At 53.7% G+C, this 24563-nt stretch overlaps 1 protein-coding gene across 2 annotated transcripts; it reads right to left on the reverse strand.

The window, feature by feature from the left end:
- Nucleotides 1–1328: 1328 nt before the first annotated feature.
- IPO13 (importin 13) lies at nt 1329–22620 on the reverse strand. 2 transcript variants are annotated; one of them, XM_040231399.1, is made up of 20 exons: nt 20228–20931; nt 17728–18464; nt 12335–12475; nt 12103–12244; nt 11845–12011; nt 11515–11635; nt 11281–11428; nt 10666–10847; nt 10556–10582; nt 10247–10381; nt 9938–10081; nt 8546–8626; nt 7886–8023; nt 7626–7722; nt 4726–4778; nt 2452–2518; nt 2303–2361; nt 2061–2150; nt 1589–1770; nt 1329–1497 (listed from the first exon to the last, which is right to left on the reverse strand). In XM_040231399.1, the coding sequence occupies exons 1-20, from the start codon at nt 20312–20314 to the stop codon at nt 1401–1403; spliced, it is 2895 nt and encodes a 964-aa protein (XP_040087333.1). In that variant the 5' UTR covers nt 20315–20931; the 3' UTR covers nt 1329–1400. The 2 variants fall into 2 exon arrangements, 1 of the variants encoding a protein (XP_040087333.1); XR_005719416.1 differs by lacking the exon at nt 4726–4778 and having other exon boundaries at nt 20228–22620.
- Nucleotides 22621–24563: the final 1943 nt, after the last annotated feature.

The following is a 24563-nucleotide window of genomic DNA, read 5'->3' on the forward strand; positions in this document are numbered from 1 at the left end:
TGACACAATCAGTACCAAACCCAGGTCTGATTTCAGAAACCGTTCTTTCCAACCCTAATTCTTCCAGGTTTCATATATATATATATATATATATAAACACTTGGTCATGACCGGGAGGAAGAAGACACCTGGGTGTCATGTTACAGAAGAAAAGAACAAAATGTGAAACATCTCCACATACCCCAGGAGAAATGAAAAAGTCAAAGGTGTGAATGGGGTGGAGGAGGGGTAAGGGAAAGAGCACAGAGTTACTTCAGGGAATGACATGAAAGGGAGGCTGATGCTGGCTGGTGTGGGAAGAGACTGAATGAGGATGAAGAATGTAGGACACAGAACTTGCACAGAGACTGGGAAAAGAACAGGAGAAAGACTGAGACAAACATGGGAGTAACCAGTTCTCCTATCACCTCCAGGGAGACTCATGGCTCAAGCCTGGGAGTGAGGAAAAACCCAGTCCCACTCTCGCAATTTTACTGAGAAGGCTGGGGTGTCTGAGAGGCAGCAGGGGTGGAACTATGGCTGAGACAGAAAGGGAGAGAACCCTGTTAGGGGACCAGAGCAACAGCAGGCCAGGAGCTGTCCTTGGTCCTGACCAAGCCCTGCCCGTCATGTCAGGTACCACAGAAGTGGGGAGCTATGGGTTTGCAGACAACACTAGGGCTTGCCTTCCTCTTCCTCTGGGGGCCACCATGCCTCCTCCCCCACATACTCAGCCCTGCTTTCTATACCTCTCCTGAACCAAGTGTAAGTTTGGGTGCCTCCATAACCCCACACAAGAAACCCACCTTGGAATTCAAAGCCACTCTCCATTTCTTCCCTCCCAAATGAGCCCAGCCTCACCTCACTTCCAGCCCAAGGCCCCAAGTCCTTTACCTAGGAAACCTGCCACTGCCCTCAGAAATGAAACTTCCTCCAGGAAGCCTTCCTCACTGGTTCCATTCTCCCAGTTTAGTGAGTAGCATGGTTGCTATGGACTACATCAGCCTTTGTTCAGACAGAACAAGGCACGGCATGATTAGTGGCCTAGTATTCAGCACCGCTGGTTAAATAAGTGCATGCATGCATAAACACTGGGACTAATTTAATCTGGGGGCAGGTTGCTGACACTACTGCAGTCACCACCTACCCCAAGGACAAGGGCAGTATTTGGATGGCTCCAGTCTAGGCAGCTTGGCTGTAGTAGAGCTCCTTTCACTCTAAAAGCTAGAGGTTGGCTCCATCATGCCCTACCAAGGCCTGGGTCCAAGCATCCTCCCATCCTTCCCCCACGTCATCTGAGGTCACCCAGTCAGGTGGTGGTGGCAGTGGAAAGGAAGCAGAGACAGCAGTGCCGTGAGGGTTCAAGTTTACTCTTTGGGGACAAGGAGGGGTGAGGAGGTGTGGGTGGGACGGGGCGCCCCTCAGTAGTCAGCTGTGTAATCTGTGCCATGTAGCCCCCGGCACAGCAGTGTGAATTCCTTCACCATCTCCTTCACCCGCCTCTTGTTTACTCGCTCGCTGAAGGAGAGAAGGGAGAGCAAGTTATCACCACCCACCACGGCCTCCGCCTCCCCGTGACCCGAGCCCGGGCCCTGCCAGCTCTGCTCACCGAAGGATCTGTTGGCTGAAGGTGTCCTTCTGTTCGGGGCTGAGGCGGGCAGAGGGGAAGCCAGGTGCCTGAAGTGCCTCCTTGATCCACACGCTCAGGAGGCTGAAGCAGTGTTTGTTCAGAGCAAACAGGATGTCGGCAAAGCAGTCCATGAGGCTGCGGGAGGCCTGGCCCCCAATGGCCTGAGGGAGATGGGTTCTCAGCACATCAGGGCCTTGCCCCGTCTGCAGCAAGAGAGCCTAGCCACACCACCCACTCCCGGGCAGTTCCTCAGCCACAGTGCACAAGACGAATGAGTGCTACTTGACACACGATAGCTGATCCTCACAGCAACCTAACAACTTCCAGCCATTTACTTGATGAAGAAACGGAGCTTAGGGAACCAAGATGCAAGCTTCCCAGGAGGGCAGCTGCCTCAGCAGTGAGGGCCGCCCCTTCCCCAAACCCTGCTGCCCCACCCGCTCCGTCTCACCTCCAGCACTGCTATGAGCAGTATACGGCCGTCTTCCTGGACCACCTTTCCCACAGGTTCTACTTCCCCACACCGAGGCAGCAGCTCTGTCTACAGAGGATGGAGAGGCCCGTCAGCCCCCCTCTCTCCCCCATCTCCCTGGAGACAAGGCCTGCACACCACACCCCTACCCCACAGAGTCCTGGGCAGGGTGGGCGGGGTATAAGGACAGTGCAGGGTTTGGAGGTCAGCACGGGACTCACAAAGAAGCCACAGGAGGCCTTGACAGTAGGTGCTTCGGGGAACTTGAGGGCCAGCACAGCTGTGAGAGAGGCAGAGGCAGATCAGGTGGGGCTCAGGAATCCTCCCGAGGGGGCCCCAGGCCCACCTGTCCACCTGGCACCCCACTTACCACACTGGAACACAGCTTTGACATCCAGTCGTTCACATAGGAACAAATCTGGCTTCCGCTTCAGAGCCTGTAGGAGGTGGAGCTGGTAAGCCCAGCCCTAGTCGACTCTAAGAATCATCCTCCCACTCACCTGCCACCCAGGCCCCAACCTCACACACCACAAGTGAAGGTTGCCAAAACCAGCCACCCAGCCATCTCGGGAATGAGACCACTCCAGAGTTCAGTATGTCAGGAGGGGAGCAGCCACGGGACGCCATGTACATGTATGTGTACATGAATGCACATGTGCATGAGGCTGGGAGTCATAATACAGCCTGGGCCCCAGTCACCCCCGAGCAAACACATCACCCCACCCCACCCCCCACCACAGGGCCAGACCTCCTGCAGGCTCCAGGTTGCCAGCAGTGACTTCACTTTGATTCACAGAGGCAGTTGAGGCCCCCTTGATTTGTTATCAGGGCAGAGATGGCAGCTGGACAGGGAGCCCAGCTCACAGCCCCCCTCCTATGTCCCACCTGCATTCCTCAGACACTCTCCAGCTTAGGAAGAGGAAAGGCAGGGCAGGAGCCTGGGAGCCACGGCCCCACCTCACCCAGGACAGCCTGTGTCCGGGCCCTTGTCATTCATACCCAGCCCAGGAGCCAGGGCTGCCATGTCAGGGGAAGAAGATGGAGTATAGGGGCTGAGAGCTCACCCCAAGTGGTACCAAGGCGCGAATGGCACATCCTCAGGTCATAGGAGATGCTCTGCACAGCTCCCACAGTCATCAAGCACTGCTGTCCCCCAGCAGCCCCCGAGTGCATTCCACATCAACCCCCAACCCTCCAGCCTTCATATACCTTCCACTCCCTCATTTTCACTCAAGCGCAAACAGCCCCACAGGCCCCTCACTTAAAACGCCCTACTTACCCTCTATCACACCTCAATCACATCGCTTGTATACACCACTCTCCCCATTTGCAACACAGCCTCACTACACATTCATCCCACGCCCAACCCTGTATCCCCAAACCATATCCACACACCCATGCCCTCACCCTCCCCAGTTCTCTAGCACGCAGACTCTCCCCACGCACACCCACGCTCAAATGTCCTCGCCCCAAAGATATACCCTCACACACATGTCCACCCAGGCCCAGAGCACACTGTCCATGCCCACTCCTCCTACACCCCTCTACTAGGTTGTAAGTTCCAAGAGGGCAAGAACCGTGTCTGCTTTTGCTCACCATTATATTCTCAGCACCTACCACATGATCAAGCATGTATAACACACTCAAAATATATTTGTGGAGTGATTAAACAAAGAAACACATCATGGACCCCAACCCATAGGAGCCCCCAACTCACAGGATCTCCCTGACACACATACTAAGCCCACATTCCCACAGCCCAACACAGGTATCTTCCCAAACATACAACCCTCATACAGACACGCCACTACCATATATACTCCTACCCTCCATTACACGCACTCCCACAGCCCAACACACATACCTCCAACACACATCAACACTCAAACTCCATCCATGTCTAGCGCCCGTCAGCACACAACACGCATCAGTGCACAGGCTCACTACAGCTACACATTTATTCTGACACCCAGAACAATACACATACTGTCCACAGCAGCCACGTGATTTCTGTTCCCTGCCCAAACCGGACTCAAAACACACGAGTCAGATCCGAGACACTTAAACACACACCAGACACATCTCGCAATGGAGCCAGCACCCCACCTCCCAGCAGCAGCAGGACCTGTCCGGCAGCCCAGCGATAGCCCAGCTCTGGGCTCCACTGCAGCACATTCAGCTTGGCCCCTCCCTTGGAGCTCCTCCCAGCCTACCTCTCAAGAGCAGGCTGGGGGCACTGAGGCAGGCAGTTCCCCGCAGGAGCACAGGGACAGTGAACCCCAGGCCCTTCAACTCCGGTCCTGCCCCTGAGCTCTTCGGTCACTTCGGGCCCACAGGAGCTGCTGGGCACGGACGGTTACCGCCCCCTCCCACGCCCACCCCTCAGGCCAGCCCAGCTCCCTCCCTTCGGGATCAGCCTCTCCCTGGTCTCTGTGGAGGACTGAGCTAGTTGAGGCAAAGGGGCACTAAAGGAGGATGTTGGGTTGTCAACTTCCACGGAAACAGATGAAGAAACTCTATTCAACTGAACAGAAAAAAAAAATTTGTCAACAGAAAGCTAAAAATAGGCTTAAATTGAATTCCAACATAAGAGAAAGAGAGAGAGAGAGAGAACAGAACGTGAATGAATAAAACTAAAACACACCTGTGCCAGGAGTTGCATAAATGAATCAACAATATCAGGATGATCCCTGGGCCCTAAAATATAATAAAGATGGAACTTAAGAAAAAATTATACAAACAGCAACTCAACCTCATACAGTTGTGTGGGACTGAGAGCCTGCAGGGAGACAGCGGGCGCACATGAGCAGCAGGAAGCAAGATAAAGAAACGAAACATACAAAAACCATGAACTGGGAGAAGCCCAACAGAAAGAGACGGCGAAGTGAAGGACGGTCTGCCCCAGCTCCCCCCCAAGGGGCCTTCCACCTACTCTTCACTCCTCCTCAGGCCAGTCCCCCAGGGACCCTGCAGTGCTTGAGCGATGCTGGCCACCGTGCAGCTGGACAAACAGCCCCCACACTCTTGTCGTGGCCTCTGGCAGACTGCAGTGGCCCTACACTGCTTCCGATCACATACCTCCCCATCACTCATCATCAAGAGGAGGGCAGGGCTGGTGGGAGATTGGTTCTTGGGACTGCCCTGGGAGGCCTGGCTGAAAGCCCTTCCCGGGCATCATGGTCTGAGCAGGTGTCCGCTCCCTTCCTTGCTCTTGGGCTGGCCAAAGAAAGGGATCTACAGGGCTCTCTTAATCCAGAAGACTCCTTCTCGGGTTCGGCAGTGCCTGATATGCTGTGGGGCTGGCCAGTCAAGGCCCAGGGGAAGGAGCTGCGTGATGAGGCAAAAATGAGAGCCCCGCCCACAACACCCCTCCGCATGGACACAGACTCAGCAGAGAGCCAGGCTCAGGGCTGATGACCCCCTCCCACCACTGGGACATACGAAGAAAGAGGGAGACCAGTCAGTGTGTCACCCACAGTGCAATGGGAGGGCAGAGCCCGAGGAAGGCATGGAAAGATTGGGACAGCGAAGCAGGTGAGTGGGGGCATCCTGTCCTGTAAGACAACCCACAAGCCCAACAGGTAGGATGTTGGACACTATCCTGCCTCCAGTTCTGATGACACCTTCAGCAAGGACGAGGCATGGCCTGGAGCTCCTGCCTGGCTGCTCCACTCTCAGGAGGAGACGCTGTGGAAACTCCTGCCTGAGATACCACTAAACAGCTGTGTGATCTTGTGCAAGCCATCCACATTCAGTTTCCCCGACTGTCAAGTCAATAATCATCTCTTCCCTACTTCCTTCAGGCTGTGAGAAGCCCTTGATAAAGCCTGTCCCTTCCACACCGGCCCCCTAAGTTACTCAAGTCCTGTAATCAAGTCCTGTAAAGTGAGGCCCAATGTACCCAAGCCTGGGGTCCCTGTAGATGGCAGGTTTGAGGTTCAGCAGCCGCCCTGCTAGAGGTGGGCTGGACAGTGAGGAAGAAAGGCTTCAAGAGCAAGGAGACCTTGTCTCCTTTCTTCAACAGTGTCTGGTGTCTGCTCTCTGCTGGCCTTGTTCTGAGGGATGCAGAAGGAAGAGACCCCAGCCTGCCCTTGAGGGGCTTAGTCCAAGGAGGGAGACAGTCATGGAGGCTGCTTACTGAGTGTGATCAACGCTGTATCAGCGGTGCGTGCCCATGCAGTTCTGGTGCAAGGTCAGAAGCACCCAGCTCTGCCTTAGAGAAGCTTCTGAGGACTGACGCAGGGGTAAGGCATGGAGGAGAGAGAGCTCACCCAGTGAAGGGCATAGGGCAATCCAGGCAGAGAAGCAGGGCACAGAGGTCAGAGGGGACATGATGCGGGAAGTATCAGGGAGGCTGAGCTGCTGGAGCCATTCAGGAATGACTGCTGAGAAGTACGCAGGTCTATGTCACGTGGTGGAGGGCAGTGGGAACAGGACCTGAGGAGGACGGGGAGCAATGGAAGGGCTTTAAGCCAGGGAGGGAAGAGTGCTCAGATTTGTGTCTTATAAAAGATTACAGCTGCTGGGTGCAGAACGGGTTGGAGAAGGGCAGATGCCAGGGAAACCAGTCAGAAGATTGCTGAGGCGATCCAGATGGAGCAGTGGCCTTGGAGGGTGGGGAGAGGTGAGGCTGAGGAGGACCACATCCGGTTTCTGGCTCAGATTTCTCCCCACTCTGGAAACAACCCACGGTCCACCAGAGCAGAGGTCAGCATCAGGGGACCAAATACTGAGGACAGAAGCAGAGAGCACTCTGGCTCTAGCTAAGACTCCTGGTGAGCCTCAAGCCTGTGAGCGTGACTCTAGGCAAAACTCAGGAGGCTGACGGAACGTTGTTTCTTCTCCAAGTGAGAAGCCTGGGTTAGGCAGCAGGGGAAGCCTGGAGCCCCCCCACTCCCAACTTCTCTCAGGCAGAGGGCCGTAGTGACTGGGGGGCTGGGATCACAGCCAAAGGCTTCTGGCCTAGAAAGGAATGAGTCTCAATGCAGGGAAAGGAACCAGCACTCTGTGAGAACATCATATGCAAAACCCCCAAGCCAGGGGCCCAAAAGATGCTACTTTAGTACCTATTAACAGTCCTAGCAAGTGTCTGACATCTCTATTTCATAGATATGGAAACAAAGGCTCTGAAAAGGTATGTGACTTGCCCAAGGTCACACAACTAGTCGGTGGTGATGAGCTTAGAATCTAGGTCTAGCTGACTTCGAAGCCCATGTTCTTGCCACCTTTCATTCTGTGCCAAAGGAAATGGAGCCAAGCTGGTGCTCCGAGCCCCTCAGAGCTTCCAGCCCCACCTTGCCCCACACCCAGCCTGGTCCTGAGCCCGGGAGAAGACCTCAGTCACTCCCTTGTCCACTTCCACCTAAGGTGTCAACTATCTATAAGGTGACAGCTGTGCTGTGCTTGATCCCGTTACTTTCCCATCAAAACCCATGTGCAACTCAGGGGCGAGAGGAGAACAGAGTGGGCAGCTGTGGCTCCCCAGTCAGGGAGGCAGAGGCAGTGGCAGTGGCGGCAGCAGCGGAGACCCTGGTCGGGACCTACCTTGCTGGAAGAGGGTGAGTGTGACGGAGGTGACGAGCAGGAAGAGGGCCTCGATGGGGGGAAAGTGGGCAGGCTCATGAGCAAAGATGTGGACCAGCTGCAACAAAGCAGGGGATGCTGGTCAATGGAGGCCCTGGCCCACCAGGGCAAGCCAGCGTCCCTGGAATGCAGGTGAGGACTCCTGCCAGAGCAACCATCCACCCTACTCTACCTACCCACCCAATCCCTGGGTCAGATCTCTGCCTGGGATGAAGGCCCACCTGTCGAGTGAGGTCAAGAGCAGAGGCCTGGGGGATGGTGCTGTACATCCGCCCCAGCATCTCACACAGCTGTGGCACCATGGGGGCAAAGTCATCCAGCAGCGTCTTAACGGACTTCTCAAAGATAGCGCACACCGCCTGGGAAGAAAGCAAACAGGGCCTGGTCAGCAGGTCACCACTGGCTGCCACAGAATGGAGGCCCTGCACAGAGGCCTAAAAAGGAGTCTTTACCCACCAGCCCTGCCTGGCTCTGTGAACCCTGGAAGGTAGGCTAGTCTGACCCTCACCTTGGAAGGCAAGAGACTGAAAGGCCCTTCTCAGAGGGGCTGAGGATAGAACTCTGTAACTTAACTCCAGCTCCTTACATCTCCACCACGGCCTCTCAGGGAGCAACAATAGTGAGAAATGCCCGCACTGGATGGAACCAAGGCAGGTTCTGGATGCTAAAATGGATCCCTGACTGGCACTCAGCCCCAGCATCACAGCCTTGGGTGGAGCACTTCTTATGACACCAGGAAGTTTCTTCCCCAGATATTCTGAGTGTCTATGGGGTAGGATTCGTCTCCTTCACTTCCTCCAGATCATAGCAAGCTAAGGTGGTGGAAGCTCCATCTCTGAGTAGAGTCACCATGGGGGCTGATGGCAAGGGTCAGCACTCACCTCTACCACCTGGGCATCATTCAGCCATTTGCTCAGCACCTTCTGGATAAGCTGGAAGACTTGCTGCAGTACCACCACCACCTGAAGACACAGGAAGAAGTGAGGTGCCCCCACTACCACTCTCGCCCACCCGAGAAGGACTACTTGGTAGTTGGAGGTAGGCCAGGAGTTTCAAACCTATTACCCCAGACTGCATGCTGAAGACTTGGTACACAGGACCCTGGGGAAGGAGTACTTTGCTGAATCCCCATGAATCAAAGATACCCTGAATTCTAGGGATCATCTTAGAGGAAGCTTCAAACTGAAAGCTTCAGAAGACTATTAAAACTTTGTAATATTTTTAAAAAGTCACTCCCTATCTACTTCTGCTCAGTAAAAGCATTTTAGTGCCAAAGGCCTATGGACCAGCCCCTGAAGAAGCAGAGATATTGTCTCACCCAGATAGGCTTAGGGTAGATAGCCCCAAGGGATGCGTAGATAGGGCAGCTTATGGTGGAGCAGAGCAGCCTGAGGTCCTGGGAGGTGAGGGAAGGAGGGATGATGACTATCATAGAAGAAGGAGGGGTTCTTTGGGAGGACAGTGGCTTTGGTTTGGTCTGGAGCCAAAAGGGTGACTGATACTGGGGTGGGGAGTTAAACAGAGGGACCAGGATACTGTGGCTAACCTTTTCTCCGGGAGAAAACACTGAAGGGGTACTTGGAATAATGACTAAAGCAGTCCCTCGCATCTGTACAGAGTTTTACATTATGCAAAGTACTTTTAATCAAGACTATACCTGGTATTCAGCACAGTTCTATAAGATGAGCATCAGATATCCCGATGTTCATAGTGTTGAATGGGCAGCTGAGGCTTGTCCCAGACTAAACAGCTCCTAAGTAGTCACCCCAATGTCCTGTGCCAAGCTTACCACAGCACCTATCACAGTGCTTTGTGATAATCTGTTTACGTGTATTTCCTCTAGACCAAAAGCCACTCAAAGGCAAGAACTATTACATGTGGGGTATGTAAGCACCCTTAGTGCCTGTAGAGGACGGTGAATGCTGAAGTAGAAGGCCCCATAGAGCTGGGGGTTAAACAGGGTACCATAATTACATCACTTAGGATGTATAATGTCAGTATCCCCCACGGGGAGAAGGAAACACTATAGCACCACCCCAGTTAGGCTAGGAACAAAGACAACATCACCCACAGGACTGAGTGAGACAAGGACATCACTCCCTACAGAGCAGGGGCCAGTGGGAGGGTCATTCACAGGGTCAAAGGACCAAATGCATCATGCCCCACGGGGCCAGGGAAACAATGACAATATTACCCATAGAGTTCAGAGGTGACTATGACGTTCCCACAGGGTTGGGGGTGGGGGGGGCAGTGGCAATGACAACATCACCCACGGGGTTGGGTCCCTGTGGCACTGGCAGCTTCCGGAGCTCAGGGCCTTCATGGTCATCCTCATGATGGCTGACGTCCAGTGTGGTGAAGAGGTTGGAGAGAAGCCCCAAGATGTGGACAATGGCCAGCTTGTTGGAAGGATTAGGCTACAGGGAGAAGGGAACCAAGCTCTGGATCTCCCTGACTGCCAGCTCCAGCCCACCCCTCAGCAGCTAAGCCACAGCCCACACAAAGGGCAGCCCCAGAGACCCACTGCTGCTTGTGGCCACATACAACATGAACACACACACGCACGCACTCAGTTCACTCACTATCTCTTCTGCCAGCTTCTCCAGCTGCTGGATATATGGTGAGATGAGCGAGTGCAGGTTTTTAAGGATCTCCTCCACTTGCAAGGCCGACAGCAGGAAGCCCAGTGCCTGCATCAGCCACATGCATTGGCTCGTCTGTGGGGCAGAACAGAGGGTCAGTCCTAGGCATGCCTGGCTGTGGGTGGGGAGAATGAGCCTCTTGGGGAAGGCGCCAAGAACGAGAATAAGGCTCAAAGGCAGAAAACGGGATTTCTTCGGATCCCCGCAATACCTCAAAGAGCCGAGCGCCCTAGAAACCTATGAACTCACCTTATGGATCTGTTTCATCAGCACATCCTAGGGATAAAGAGAAGGAATACGGTGTCAGTGCAGGGCAGACTGTGCCCTGAGGCCCAGCTGCGCCCAGGGCCCTGGGATACCTGGGAGACAGCCACGATGTTGGCAGCATAGGGCGGCAGGTCATACTTGCACTCTCGGCAGATCTTCTTGAGGGTGGACACAGAAGAGATAGAGAGCTCGGGATTGCCTAAGGCATGCAGCACAAGGGGTAGAACGCTGTTGATCATGACGGGGTGGTCAGCCAGCCACTCAGACAGAGCTCCTGGAGGAAGAAGGGAAGACATCTGAGGCAGGCCAGGCTGGCTGTATGCCAGGTCCCTGCAAGGCAGGCACATCTGGCAGGGTGGAGCTGGAGCCGGAGCCCCTGAACAGAGAGAGTGCTGCGTGTTCAGAGCATGGGATGGGCAAATATGCACGCACGGGCCCAAACATGACCTTACTGCTGCTGAGTGGGAAGGCGTTACTCGGTAGAGGCCCAGCGGCACTGTTTCAGTGGCAGTGAACTAGCCTCACTGAACTGCAGCTCAGTGCACTGTAGCAAGGACCCCTCGACATGCCAGGACAGTCCACTGGTTGTAGTTTCTGACTGTGTGTGTGCGCTTGTATCTCCCACTTTGCACAGGACCCAGCAGGTCGGCTTGGGGCTGCGTGCTGTGGCTCTGGGGGTGTGCTCACGGGTGTGGGCCAGGGCTCACCGATGGTGAACATGACAGTGTCCGCCAGCTGCACGTTGCTGATGCTGATCCGTGGGATGAGCCCAATGAGCCCGGGCACCACGTCGGAGTAGTTGACATCGATGGTCTCTGCAATGGACTGGAAGCCATAGAGCAGGGCCTCTGTGTGCTGGGGAAAGAGGATGCCACTGGCTTGGCTGAGGAGGAGGATGTGACAGATCTGGGAGGGCTGAGGGAATCAGGCTAGGGAGGTACCTGCCAGGAGTAGGGCTCCTCTGAGCTGGTGAGCAAACGACCCAGCTTGTCATAGAGGTTGCTGAGGAGCTCGGCCCCCAGCATCTCATAGACATACATGAGCGTGTCTGAGATGTCCACCCTAAGAAGCAGATGAAGGCCTTATACACTGCCTAGATGCCTCCCCCAAGCACATGATCCCACCCTGATTCCCTCACAGCCCTGCCAAAGTGCCTAGAGAACAGAGAAGGGTGGCCCAGGATTCAGGGAACCTGGCCTTGGACCCCGCCCCTCATTGCCTTCATTATCTCAGGACTCCCTTTAGAGCTAGGATTGGCCTGCTACTGTCACCTGTAAATTCGGAACTGCTCCTTCTCATCGGAGGACCAGAATCCATATTCTTCATCAGAAGGGAACTGGGCCTTGTGCAGAAGCACATCCACCAGCTGGAAGTAGACTGGCCGGTACACCTGCTGGTACACAGCCTGTTTCTCTGCCTCAAAGGACAGAATGTCATCCTGAGAGAACCAGGGAGGAGAGTTAGCCACAGATGCCGTGATGCCCCTTCTTCCATCACGACCCAGGTCCACTGAAGGTCACATGACACACCTGCAGTGTGTACCAGAAGGTGAGGGTCAGGGAGCTGGTGGTCTCGTTGACAGGGAAGTGGCCAGGGATGCCCGTGCAGAACATGATCATGTTGACGAGGGCCAGGAAGCTCTGCCAGTGCTCCACTTGGTCCAGCAAGGCCCTGGGAGGGAGAAGGCATGGGGAGGTCCTTCCCCCTCCCTTACTTCTTCGAGGGCCCTGCTATCCCACCTGCAGTTGCCCCTGTCCTCACCGGGAGTGGTTCTCGCCCAGAGCCACAGCAATGCGACAGATGCCGTGGGAGGTCTCCATGTCCCCATTCTGTACTGCCTGTCGCAGTTGATCCTGCAGTCCCAGCACCAGTGGGATGAGTTTCAGGAGTGTGTTCACGTACCTGGAGGCAGAGGGTGAGGAGATGCATCAGAACTGTCTGCCCATCCCCCGCCAGCTTTGGGAGAAAGTCACAATCTCTCTGTTGTCCATCAAAGCCCCCTTTCCACATCAAACGCAAAGCAAGAAAGAGGTCAGGGGCTAAGCCTGTGTGGCAGGTTTGACATTGCCCAATTTGGGAATAACTTTAGGTCAGAGACCTTCAGGAGAACTCTGGAAAGGATATACAAAAAGGTACGTGTAGCTGGACCTGTGTCCTCCAGTTGGACTTAGAGTTGATGCTTGAATGGTTAAGACTTTTAGGGAGGTTAGGATGAGGCGAATGTGTTTTGCATGAGGGGAGGACAAATAAATTTGGGGGGGGCAGAGAATAAGACAGCTATTGATTGAATTATGTTTCCCCCAAAAAGGCGTGTTGAAGCCCTAACCTTAGTAGCTCAGAATGTGACCTGATTTGGAAACAGGGTCACTGCAGATTAGATCAGAGAGGAGGGGGTGGCCCTAATACAATACGACTGATGTTCTTAAAAGAAGACATCCATGTAAAGACAGAGACCTACAGGGAGGGTGACATGTGACAACAAAGGGAGAGGCTGGAATTATGCAGCAAGCTGAGAGAGCACCAAAGATTGCCAGCAAAGCACCAGAAGCTGGGAGGCAGCAAGGAAGGGTGCTCCTACAGGTTTCAGAGGGAGCTGAGACCGTGATTTCAGACCTCCAGGCTCCACAACTGTGAGACAATAAATCTCTGTCGCGTGTGCCAGGGTGTGGTACCTTAGCATGGCAGCTGTAGGAAACTAATACCATCAGTATCAGGGGAGATTGAATGAGGACAGGAGACAGAACAGGCAACGCATGCTGAAGAGTCTTGTTAAAGACTTCAGGAGCCAGCAACAGCTCCCGAGAGCATCCACCTCCACCCTCCACCCCACCCCCCGCCACCAAATCCTAACTCCTAAGGAGTCTGGTGGCAGTTAGGGAGGGAATGAACTCAGAGGGAACTCAGAGACAAAACAGGGATAGGAGGATGGCTAAGAGTCAAGAACAACTCTCCCTGGTGGAAATACTTACTGAGACCTGGAGAAAGGATGGATGGGGACAGTAATAAATTTAATGGCAGGCCACAAGGTGTTAAGTTCAACGTTAGGCATATTGAATCAGAGGTACCCAGGGAAAGAGGCAGGTAGAAGTGTCCAGAGAGAACTGGATATGGAAACCTGAAGCCCCATGGAGAGGTTAGAGCAAGAGATGTAGATTTTGGAATCATCAGCAAACAGCTATGGGAATAGCTGGAAAGTGCCCAAGAATTAAGTGTCGAATGGGAGGAGGGCATGGCGACCCACTCCAGTATTCTTGCCTTGAGAATCCCATGGACACAGGAGCCTTGTGGGCTATGGTCCGTAGGGTCGCAAAGAGTCAGACATGACTGAAGCGACTTAGCATGTGTGCATGCATAAGTGCTGAATAAGAAAAGAGGGTCTGAGCCAGAGCACTGAAGCACAGTGATCCCTAAGGAAGGAGCAGAGGAAGCAGAGTATACAAAGGAGACTGAGAGAAGGCTAGCTCCATCCCCAGCTGCCTGCTCTGTGGAGACGAGACTAAGCAGAGGAAGTGATGCTCTCAGGGGGGATCCCTCTACTGCCAATCATGGTGTCACCATAGCAGTCTACGGAGGGAAGGTGGTACTGAAGATCCAGAAGGAGTTCTATCTGGACTTGCCCCAAGCAGCTTGCTAGGTGGTAGCCCTGGCAAGATAACCTTAGGCAAAGGATGAGAAGGACAAGAGGCAACCAGTCCGGGATGCTGGCTTCCACATCCCAGTTCTGGTGGGACCAGGCGTTCATACCAGATTACCCGCAGCCCAGAGACAGCTCCAGAGGGTGTGGCCTGGAGACAGTGGGGATGGCTTGTCTCATGGCCCTGACACAGGCTGCACCACAAGACAAAGGGCACCTTCAGGCCAGACTCTGGCACAATGAGTAGAGGCAGGGCCAAGGCCGTGGCCGTGAGCTGCCCAGTAGCTGAGATGGCAGCAGAAGGTAGTGCCCTACCCCCACAGCATCCTCACTGAATTCCGGGGCTCCCTCCCATCTTCAAAATTCATGTACACAGTAGGGAATCAAAGTTCTTAATTTGTCTCATCTCTGCCTCATAACAGGATAAATCAAGGACAATATAGCCCAGTAGAGCTCAGAGCATTACTCAAGGTCACAGAGCAAATAGTGACAGATTCCAGGTTAAGACAGCCCCGTGCACTGCTATAGATCTGCTTCTGTTTCAGGGCCCAACCTGAATTTCCTCAAAGGATCTATGCAGATCTCAACACATATCTCAAATTCTAACTGATGGGAGCTCCCATGAGCCTGTCTAATTCATCTTTTTTCCCTTCTCCAGCCCCCCAGCAAAAAGCTTTCCCAGGATTAAAAACAAATCTCAAGAAAAAATCTTTTTCAGAGAGAGCGCCAGGCAAACAGCAGCAGCTGTGGATAGGGTGGGAAAATGGTGACTTGAGTGCAAGCTCAGCCAAGGAGAGAGCCAACGTCAGGACACCTGGGGAATGGCTAGATGACCCAAAATTCAAAGCCACTGAAGGTGACTTTCTCAAGCCAAAGTTAGGAAATGGACTAGACAGAGCAAAGCCCAAACACTGACTCCAGGCTGGATGCAGTCCACCCATAGGGGCAACTCTTGCATTGATTTCCTACCACCCAGACACCTGAGCCTGAGACCTGTGAGCAAATAGGATGCACCTGAGGCCTCAAGGTTTCTAGGTCTGGGGGAGGGAGATAGAGAGGATGTCTTTAAACCACAGCTGAGCCTGGGTTCCAAAGGCCTGGCTCCTGTTGGTCAGCTTGAGCTGCCGGGGCAGAGCTGCTGGGACTCCTTGGCTGCCACTCACACTGAGCCCAGCCCAGACCTGCAATTAGAGCTCTGGGAGCAGAGCTGAGAAAATAGGGAGAGTTGCTAAGCAACCGAGGGGGCTGCAGCCAATGGGCGCTCAGGAGGCTATAGGTTCCCTCACTGGCTCCTTGCTTGCTCATTCGTTCAGAGGAGCAGAGGCATCAATTACCTGCCAAAGCCCTCGAGACTGGCTAGGCGGGTAAACCTGGGTGTATCCAAGGACACCTCACATCACCCACGCATTGGCCCTGCCAATTCCCCTTAGCCACCAATTGTCTGAGCCTAGCCAGCCAAGAAAGGCCTTGACCTAGGACTTGGTACCACCTTAAACTGGAAAAGCTGAGAAGCCATGGGAAAGGGCTCATACTAACTGCCAAAGCAATCGTGATACCAAATACTAGTAACCGCCATTAATGCGATGTCAAGGAACCATGCTAAAGCTCTCAGAAACATTCTCTTATTGAATCTTCATACCAAAATATTCCCAGAATACCAGGGTCAGGCCCTGGGAACATTATTCTATTTAAACTCTGTATAATGATCCATTTTACTGGTAACAGAAACTGAGGCTTAAATGTGGTTTATCCAAGGTCTCAGATCTAGGAAGTGAATTATTTGGGATTCAAACTCAAACATGACTAATGCCAAAGCTAGAGCCATCAACCACTTCCCCAGGCCATCCCTTTCAATGGTATTTCCCCCTCTGGCTCTGTTGAGCATTCTCAAAGCCTTTTCTCTGAAATGTGAAGTATCAGGCTTCCAGGCTTGCCACAGCCAATCCAACGTATACCAAAAATCTCATCACACCATTTTCTCTTATTATATCCTCTTCAGCACAAAGACTAAAATCTTAAGCCTGGTCAACAAGACCTTGATGATCTGAGTCTAGATCTCCTACCACTGGCCCTTACACTTTGCTCTTTAATCATACCCACTCACCAGGCTCTCTCACACCCTTTCCTTGCTTGGGCTCTTCCTTCGGTCTGAACTGTCCTCCCCACATCCATCACCTCCATCTGGCTAACTCTTACACAGCCTTCAAAGCACAGGTCAGTTGGCACCTCCTCTGGGAAACCCTTCGTACCCTCACACTGGGTTAAATGCCTCCTCTCGGTTCTGCGCCCTCCATTAGAGCACTCCTCACGTAGGCTGTACTTGCCCATCCATGTGTCTCCTGGATTCTGAGCTCTTGACTTGCAGAAACCAACCTATCCATCTTTAGGCTTCCTGTGGTCAGCCTAGACCCCCACACATAAACAGACGCTCAAGCAACATTTCCTGAGGAAACATCTCATTACACTCACCTTGTTTTGGGTCCTTGAGTGTATGGTGGTGCTGCCCACTACATGCCTTTGCCCCTGCTGTATCTCCCGAAGCCTGGAACACTCCCTCCCCTTCCACCCTCTCCCACCCCTGACCCTCACCAAGTAGGGAACTCCTACTTTTCCTCTGTTTAAAAAATAATGAATGCTACCAAGTGCTGCCAGGCACAACGTGGCAAAATAAAATGACAGAGAGCCTGTCCTCTCATTGCTGAGAGGCTAATGGGGAGACATACATTAATTTATAATGAAACTGCGTTACAGGCTAAGAAGGAAAAACACTGGTAGCGCTGAGAAAAAACAGAGAAGACCAAACAGTCTTAAAAATCATGAGGACTTTCCCAAGGAAGTGAAGTTTCAGATCAGGCAACTACGATATGACAAGTACATGTGATGGCTTGGAGGCTGGAAGGAGCCTGGGACACTCAGGAAACTGAAAGGTTTGTGTGAGAGTGAAGAAAGGAAGTAGCACGGCTCGAGACGAGGCTGGGGGTGCCATGCTGTGCTTCGCCCACGTGAATCACATCGAGAATTCTGAACTTTATCCTAAGAGCAGTGTGGGGCCACTGGGGATTTCTGAGCAGAAAGGAAAGATGAGACTCTCATCTTTAACAAGATTTCTCTGGGTGCTGGGTTGGCAATGAAAGGTACGAGTGTGAAAACCAGGGCACTGGTGAGGAATCCCCTAGGTAATCTGGGGAAAGAGATGAGGGCATCTTACACTAGGGTGGGGGGCAGTGGAAATGGAAAAGATATGGAGCAGAGCAGCCAGCACTCGGTGACTGAGGGGACGAGAAGGGAGAGTCAATATTTTCATTGAATAATTCGTTGGATGGTTTGTTGTCTAACGTCTTGTCTCCCTCTCTGAACCACAAGGATAAGGACCATGTCTTGTTTGGTTCCTTGCTGTATATTCAGCATAGGGTCAGGCATGTAGTAGGTACTCAATTAGTGTTTACTGAACAGATGGATGGATGGATGTGTGGCTGGCCAAGCAGGCTGTCCATCTCCGGGAAGGTTGGGACCGGCTCACCTCTGGGCATCAGGTTGTGAGATGGCATTGACAATGGCCTCCACACTGCTGTCAAAGAGCTCTGAGTCCTGCAGAGCCGCGAAGGCAGCCTGAATGAGCGCCTCGCAGTCTTGCAGCGGTACCTCCAGCTGCACCCAGCTGGAAAAGCACTTGAGCACCTTCTGACGCACACAGCTGGGTGAGCTGGGCTGCTGCAGCAGCTGCTCCAGCAGCGGGAAGACAGCCCCACACTCCACTGCCAGGCTGGTCCGCACCAGGCTTTTGCGATACTGGGGCAGGCGGCTGGTCTGGAACTCCTCGGGTAGCACTGTCAACAGCTCCAACAGGGCCAGGCAGCGGCCCTGGCTATCCACCGGTGAGTCCTCGGCCTGGAACAGCCGTACCATATCTGCCACAGCACATGGCCAAGCGTCGGGCATCATGCTGAGAGCCAGCGAGGCCAGCGCCACGCACAGCCGAGTCAGCACAATCTTGGAGCCACTGGCAAAGCGGGTGATCTGGGTGAAGAGCTGTGCCTTTAGGCTCTCATACTGGTCAGTAGGGATGTCACTCCAGTAGCGAGAGATCTTGATGTGTAGGGCGCTGGCCCCAAAGTACTGGATCTCAGGCACCTTGTCCGGCTGCAGGAGCTGCCAGCTGAAGTGCCAGGCCTGAGGGGACGCCTGGGCCTGCATCAGCCACTTTTGAGCCAGGTTCTTGTTCTCAATGTTGGGGTCATAGTAGAGCTGGTGCAGCGCCTGCAGGACAGCACAAGACTGAGCAGGTGCTGGCCACTCTGGTCCTGCCAGAGCCCACAACACAGGCCATGACTCGGTCCTGCAAAACTGTCCTCTCTTTCTGACCAGGGGGCTGAGCGGGAAGGGAGAGCTCAGGCTCAGCAGTGCTTCATGGACCTGGGGTCCGGCCGGGATCTTGAGAGCCCGAACTTGCCCACACTCCACCATAGCCTCTTCTCTTTATAGCAAAACCTTAGGGGTTAGGAGCGTGAACTTCTGCAGGGAAGCAGCAAAAGAGGAGGCCAAGTTCCCCAAAGGAAAAGCACCTGAGGTAAAGGGCAAGGCCCAGGTGGAAGGAGTGGCTCCATAAGGAAGAAGCTAAGCCTGAGAAGAGCATGGAACAGCCTGAGCCACCCCCCGCCTCCAACCCTCCCAGGCACAGCTGCTCTCATCTACTCCAACAGCTCCATTTAGCTCCCCCAGGATCATCCCTAGGTCACTCCAGATGCTGGCACCAAAGCCATTGTGAAATCTGAGCAGGACTAAGACTTTGCCAGGCAGCCCTAGGGCAAAGACAAACTGGAAGGGAGGGTGAGAACACTCCTCAGAGAGCATACAAGAGGGTCCAAAAGCTGGTCCAGAGAAGTCTTGGCCTGCAGCCCTGGCAAATGCCTAGCCTGGAGCTCTCAACTAGCTAAATCCCCAGGGTCCCAATTCCATTAGGACTTCACACAGTAGGAAAACAGTGGTTTATTTCCCTGGAGGCACATGGAACAGTGCGCCACCATGCCAACACTGCCCAGCCCCAAGTGGTGGATGAGTGAGGCCAGGACTCTCACCCCCTAAGCAGGCTCCATCCAAGTAGGTTGAGCCCTGTCTGTACCCCTGACAGCCAGTTATGGCCACTGACCCTTGGGATGCTGAGGCAGGCAGAGAACAGAAGCAGAAAGATGCATCCTTAACACTGGGTATGGTAAACGGGGCTCAAGAATAACAAATGAGTATCTGCAACCATTCCCTGTTTTCCACCACGATAGCCCTGTCTCCCCCATCCACCCCAGGGTGGAAAGTATTTCTACATTCCCAGTTTCTGGGGGCAGAACCCAGCAAAGACATAGAGAAGCAGTTTGAAAAAGACAGACTGAGCAGTGGGGGAGCCTGAGAGTGCCATGGCAGGAAGCCATGTGGGCAGGTGAGTAGGGAAGGACCCTGAAGCTGCCAGCAGGACCAGGCCCTTTGGATCCAGCACAAAACCAAGGGGCCAGCCCTACTTCCGTCTGCCCGGGAGTGGTCTGGCCTCCATCCAATAACCGAAGGACCCTTCTCCAAGGAAAAGTGAAAATACAACCCAGATTGTTTTAGTTTCAGATAATTTTCTGAGCCCCTGCTCAACCAAACAGGGCCAGGATGGCTCGGCATCACTCTGGTTTCTGGGGACTGAGCTGCAAGTCTCTCTCATTCCTGGTTTCTTACTGCACTGCTCATGCATTTCCCATGGAGCTGGAGAGTAGCCAGTCTGGCTGGAGGGTCTAAGCCATAAGCACCCTGGAGGGACCATCCCAAGACCCTAGCGTGTCCACAGAGGACCGGTGTCTATGGAAGGCCAAAAATAGCCTAAGACACCATTGCATTGCTGCCGGCTGGCCCAGAGAGACAGCAAATGCCAGGTGCTCTGGAGGCACCATCCCAGCGGGCACCCAGCCCAGGCCTGGGCCCTGGCAGTAGAGTCAGTCCCCAGAACTTCTGCTCTGTCACTGGAGTGCCCCTCCCCAGGGCCCTCATACCTTCTCCACGTTCTCCACCGTGAAGTCCAAGGCTGGTGCTGCTGCTCCAGCCCCTGCAGCCCCCGGCTGCTCCTCCCGCCGCTCCATCTTTGCTCCCTCCCCAGCAGGGAGGTGGACCGTGGCCTGTCTCCTGCCCCAGCCTCTTGGCTGCTGGCCCCCTGCTAGACTCCGGCTTGGGTGCCCAGGAAGTGGTGGGGTGACAGGGGTCCCAAGGCGAGCATGGCTGCCGAGGCCGCCCCACCTCGGTTGAGGGTGGGGGGCTAGCCAGAGGCCAAAAGGGGTACTCTTAGGAGGAGACCCACTGAGGGGAACTCCTAGGAGAAAGCCGTCAGTGAGGAGTTTGCAGGCGGGGGTCCTGATGGTAGATCAGGGTTCTGTCCCCAGAATCTATGAAGAGGGAGTCATAGGGAATCGAGGCCTGGGGAAAACCAAGGGGTCACAGGGTCGATGGCCTGTACCACAACACGCTAGTGAGATCTCGGGTTCTAGGAGGAGGTCACGGGGGTGGGAGGTTACGGGGGAGAGAGCCCTTCGCGGGTTACGGAGGCGTCCAACGAAGCGCAGGGGTACAGCTTCGCAAATCTCGGGCGAAGAGTCCGTGGAGTTAAGGGGCTGTGGCAGGTCCCCTCGGCTCGGCCAGGCCCGCGCTCTTCTCACCCTCCGTCTCCGGCCCTGCTACCGCCGCTGCCTCCGCCCCAGTGACTGACAGGCGAGCCGGCCCGGCCGGGACGGGGCGGGGACCTCAGCGAGGCACGGGCTGCCCCGAGCGCCTGTCCGCGGCACCGCCGACTCAGAAGCCGTCCCCCTCGGACCCGCGCCTGCCCTGGCCCCACCCGGCCGGCACAGCCCGGCGCGGCCCGGCGGAACTGCGCGGAAACTCATTCCGGGTCCCCTCTCGTATCCTCGCGCCTGCCCGCGCGCGCCTGAGCAGGCCGCGGAACGGCGCGCCGCTTGAGGCTCCCCCCTCCCCACCACCCGAGCTAAGGCCCCGCCGCTGCGCACCCTGGGAAATGTAGTCCGCATGGCGCCCAGCGGGAAGGCGGTGCCTTGCGGCGGAGGCTGGGAGCGCGTGGGCTGGGGATCAGCCGAGCCCAGGAAGCCTTAGGCCTATTGCGGCCAAGTTCGACCGGCGAGAGGCGCTGCGGGGCAGCTTCCTAAGAGGACGTGAGTCTAGGGGCCGGTGGGATAGAGCTGGGAAGCCAGGCTGGAGGTTAAGGTGTGTGTTTGGGAGGGGACTGAGGGGCTGGGGGGACACAGGTTAATCTGGTGCTCCCCTGGCGGCAAGACCTCGGTCCCAGGAAGGGTACTGTCGTGAGAAGAACACCGAGGAGGAAAGGGGCTTGGCGCGCCTCAGGAATAAAAAAGGATGGCTTCTCAGGGCCACCCAGCGAGCAACCGGGAAACTACTTACCATGGACAGTGCTTGGAGAATTTCATTAGGTTCTCGGAAGCAACTTGTCTTTATGAGTAATTAAAATAGCTTATATTTAAGCGCAAGGAACAGCACATTGCATACCTTAAGTCCAATTCTGGCAGCAACTCTGTGGTGGGCATTTTCATTCACTATTTTCAGATGAGGAAGCCGAAGTTGAGGAAAGTTGAGCTTATCTTTTCGCTGGACACACAGCGAGGGTAGCAGAGATCAGTCACAGATCTGGTTGGCCCAAGTCGCCAGCAGTCTCTGCCTCAAGTGGAAAAATAAAATAAAATAAAAAAGGAAAGGACCTCTGTTCTTGTGTTCAGTGGAGGAAGCCACTGAGGCCTGAGGTGGATGAAGGCTTCCCTGAGGAGGAGAAACTTGATCTTAGCTTGAATAGCAACAGCAAGAGGCTGGGGAGGAGGAGGCTTGATTAGCTGGTAAGCAGAGTCCAGTGGGAATCTAGTCATTCAACAAATCTTTATCAAGAAAATGTTTGAAATACAGTTAGTTAGCTGTGTTCACTTTAAGGGGGTTGTCTGTGAGGGGGAGGAAGGGGGAGGAAGGGGGAGGGGATGAGGAAGGCGATGAGCTTGGAAAGACAAATTGAGACATTATCCTAACTGTGATGTGAAACCACCATGAGGTTGCAAGTGGGCGCTGATGATTGAATTTACATTTTAGAAAAATATGTCTATAGTATTGTTAGGGGAAACACTGACTGAAACTGCCCACCCTGGCCAGGCACCGTAGTAACTATTTGCATGACTTATTTTACCGCACAATGTGTGGTAAGGAATGCAAAACTAACAAGCTGCCACCACCACCAAGAAAAATTCGGGAAAAGTCAAAAGGAGACCCCACAGGTCCTACCACCTCCCTGAATCCTTCTCGCTGCCATCCTTCTTGGCTGAGTAATGTGTGTGCCACCAGGAAGAACCCTGAGTCAGAGTGATTGGCCAAAGATAACCCAGAAAGTTAATCCCTTCACCGTAAAACCGAGACTGCCATTCCCGAGGCAGAGCAGTTCTCCTGGGTTCCCTTACTCTACTGCTCTCCACCCAGGTGCCCCTTCCCGATAAAGTCTCTTGCTTTGTCAGCACATGTGTCTCCAAGGACCATTCATCTCCTAGGGTTAGACAAGATCCCTCTTTTGGGCCCTGGGAGGGGGGTCCCCCTTCCTGCAACAGTATAATACGTTGAAGGAGGAAAGGGGGATTTGGAAGGAGGAGAAACAGGAAGCCACAATAAAGTACTGATTCCAGGTCTGTGCATAGGGGTGTGAAAGGTCTTGGCCCTGATACTAAAATATCCTTGTGGAAGGTGGAGGAATGGAGGGAGAGTTAAGACCACAAATTCTGTGTTCAAAATCTGTCCACCTCTTTCTAAAAAAAATGAGGGGGCTTCCCTGGTAGTCCAGTGGCTAAGAATCCACCTCCAGTGCAGGGGACACAGGTTTGATCCCTGATCTGGAAGATCCCACATGCCATGGAGCAACTGCTAAGCGTGTGTACCACAACTGCTGAGCCCGAGCTCTAAAGTCCACGCACTGCAACACTGAAAGCTCTGCACCTAGAACCCATGCTCTGCAACAAGAGAAACCAACCATTGCAGTGAAAAGCCCGAGCACTGCAACAAAGAGTGGCCCCTGCTTGCTGCGTCTAGGCAAAAGTCTTCCCAAAGGCAACAAAGACCCAGCACAGCCAAAAATAAATAAAAATTTTAAATAATTAAAGTTTTTTTTTTTTTTTTTTTAAGAATAGAACATATAGGGGCCAGAACCTGTGACAACCCTGGGTTGTTTTTGTTGTTTAGTCACTGAGTTCTGCCAGACTCTTTTGTAACCCCATGGACTGTAGCCTACCTGCTCCCCTGTCCATGGGATTTCTCAGGCAAGAATACTAGAGTGGGCAGCCATTTCCTTCTCCAGGGGATCGTCCCGACTCAGGGATTGAACCTGGGTCTCCTGCTTTGCAGGCAGATTCTTTACCACCTGAACCATACCACTGAATCACTGGGAAGCCCCAACAACCCCGGAAGGGATTCCCAAATTCAGGAGAGCATTCCAGAGCCCAGGAGAGGAGGAGAAAGAGCTTCTGTTGGTCGCCTGGAACCACTAGCAATCCATGTCCATGACAGATTAACCAGTTTGAAGTTTTTCAGCCTTCTAAAACAGTGTGAATTTTGGTCTCCAAAACCAAATGAGGGCCCCGCCTGTAGTTAAGAATTCTCAGGGGAGATTTCTCCCCTTCCACTTAGCACTAAGGTTAATTGCACTAAGGAAGTTTATTTTCTTTGCAGTCCTCTGGTTTGAGGGAAAGAGGTTAGGGAAAGGAGGGGAAGGTTTATTTCTAATTCACCTCTAGGTGTGGGCATAGTCCTTTGGGGTTCTGGCCTTATTGAGAATGTTCTAGGTAGACTCCCTCTGCCCCCATAAGCTCTTTGCAAGGGAGCCCTTGCAAACCAACGCCCAGGTTCCCCAGGTAAAGAAAATGCCCTCAAGGTGAATACCAGCTACTGAACTTTGTTTACCTTTGTAGTTTCCTATGTTTATTTTGGCTTGAATATTTCTTCTGTGTATACCAGCTCACAGATGTATTTATTTTTAAAAGTATGTTTTGTCCAAGTATTTTTAGTTGTTTTCAGCAAGAAGCTTAGCCTGAGTCCCTAGGCCACCTTGTAGCCAGAGAACCCAATGGACAGTTTCAGTACTTATGTAACTTGATGGTTTCGCTGCATCTGGCCCCTTCAACTGCTCCTTCCTTTTGTTCTTTGTTTTTTTCCCACTGCTCTGGTCACACCCTTTTGGTCTCCTTCACAGCCTTGTCCCTTCTCCTCTCCCTGTTTCTAAACTGCTGGGTCTCCAAGCCTTAGCCTCTGCTGCTCACCACCTCTTTGTCTTTGATTTATGACTCTTAG

Source organism: Oryx dammah, unplaced genomic scaffold, assembly GCF_014754425.2.
Source record: "Oryx dammah isolate SB20612 unplaced genomic scaffold, SCBI_Odam_1.1 HiC_scaffold_28, whole genome shotgun sequence".
NCBI lineage: Eukaryota > Metazoa > Chordata > Mammalia > Artiodactyla > Bovidae > Oryx > Oryx dammah.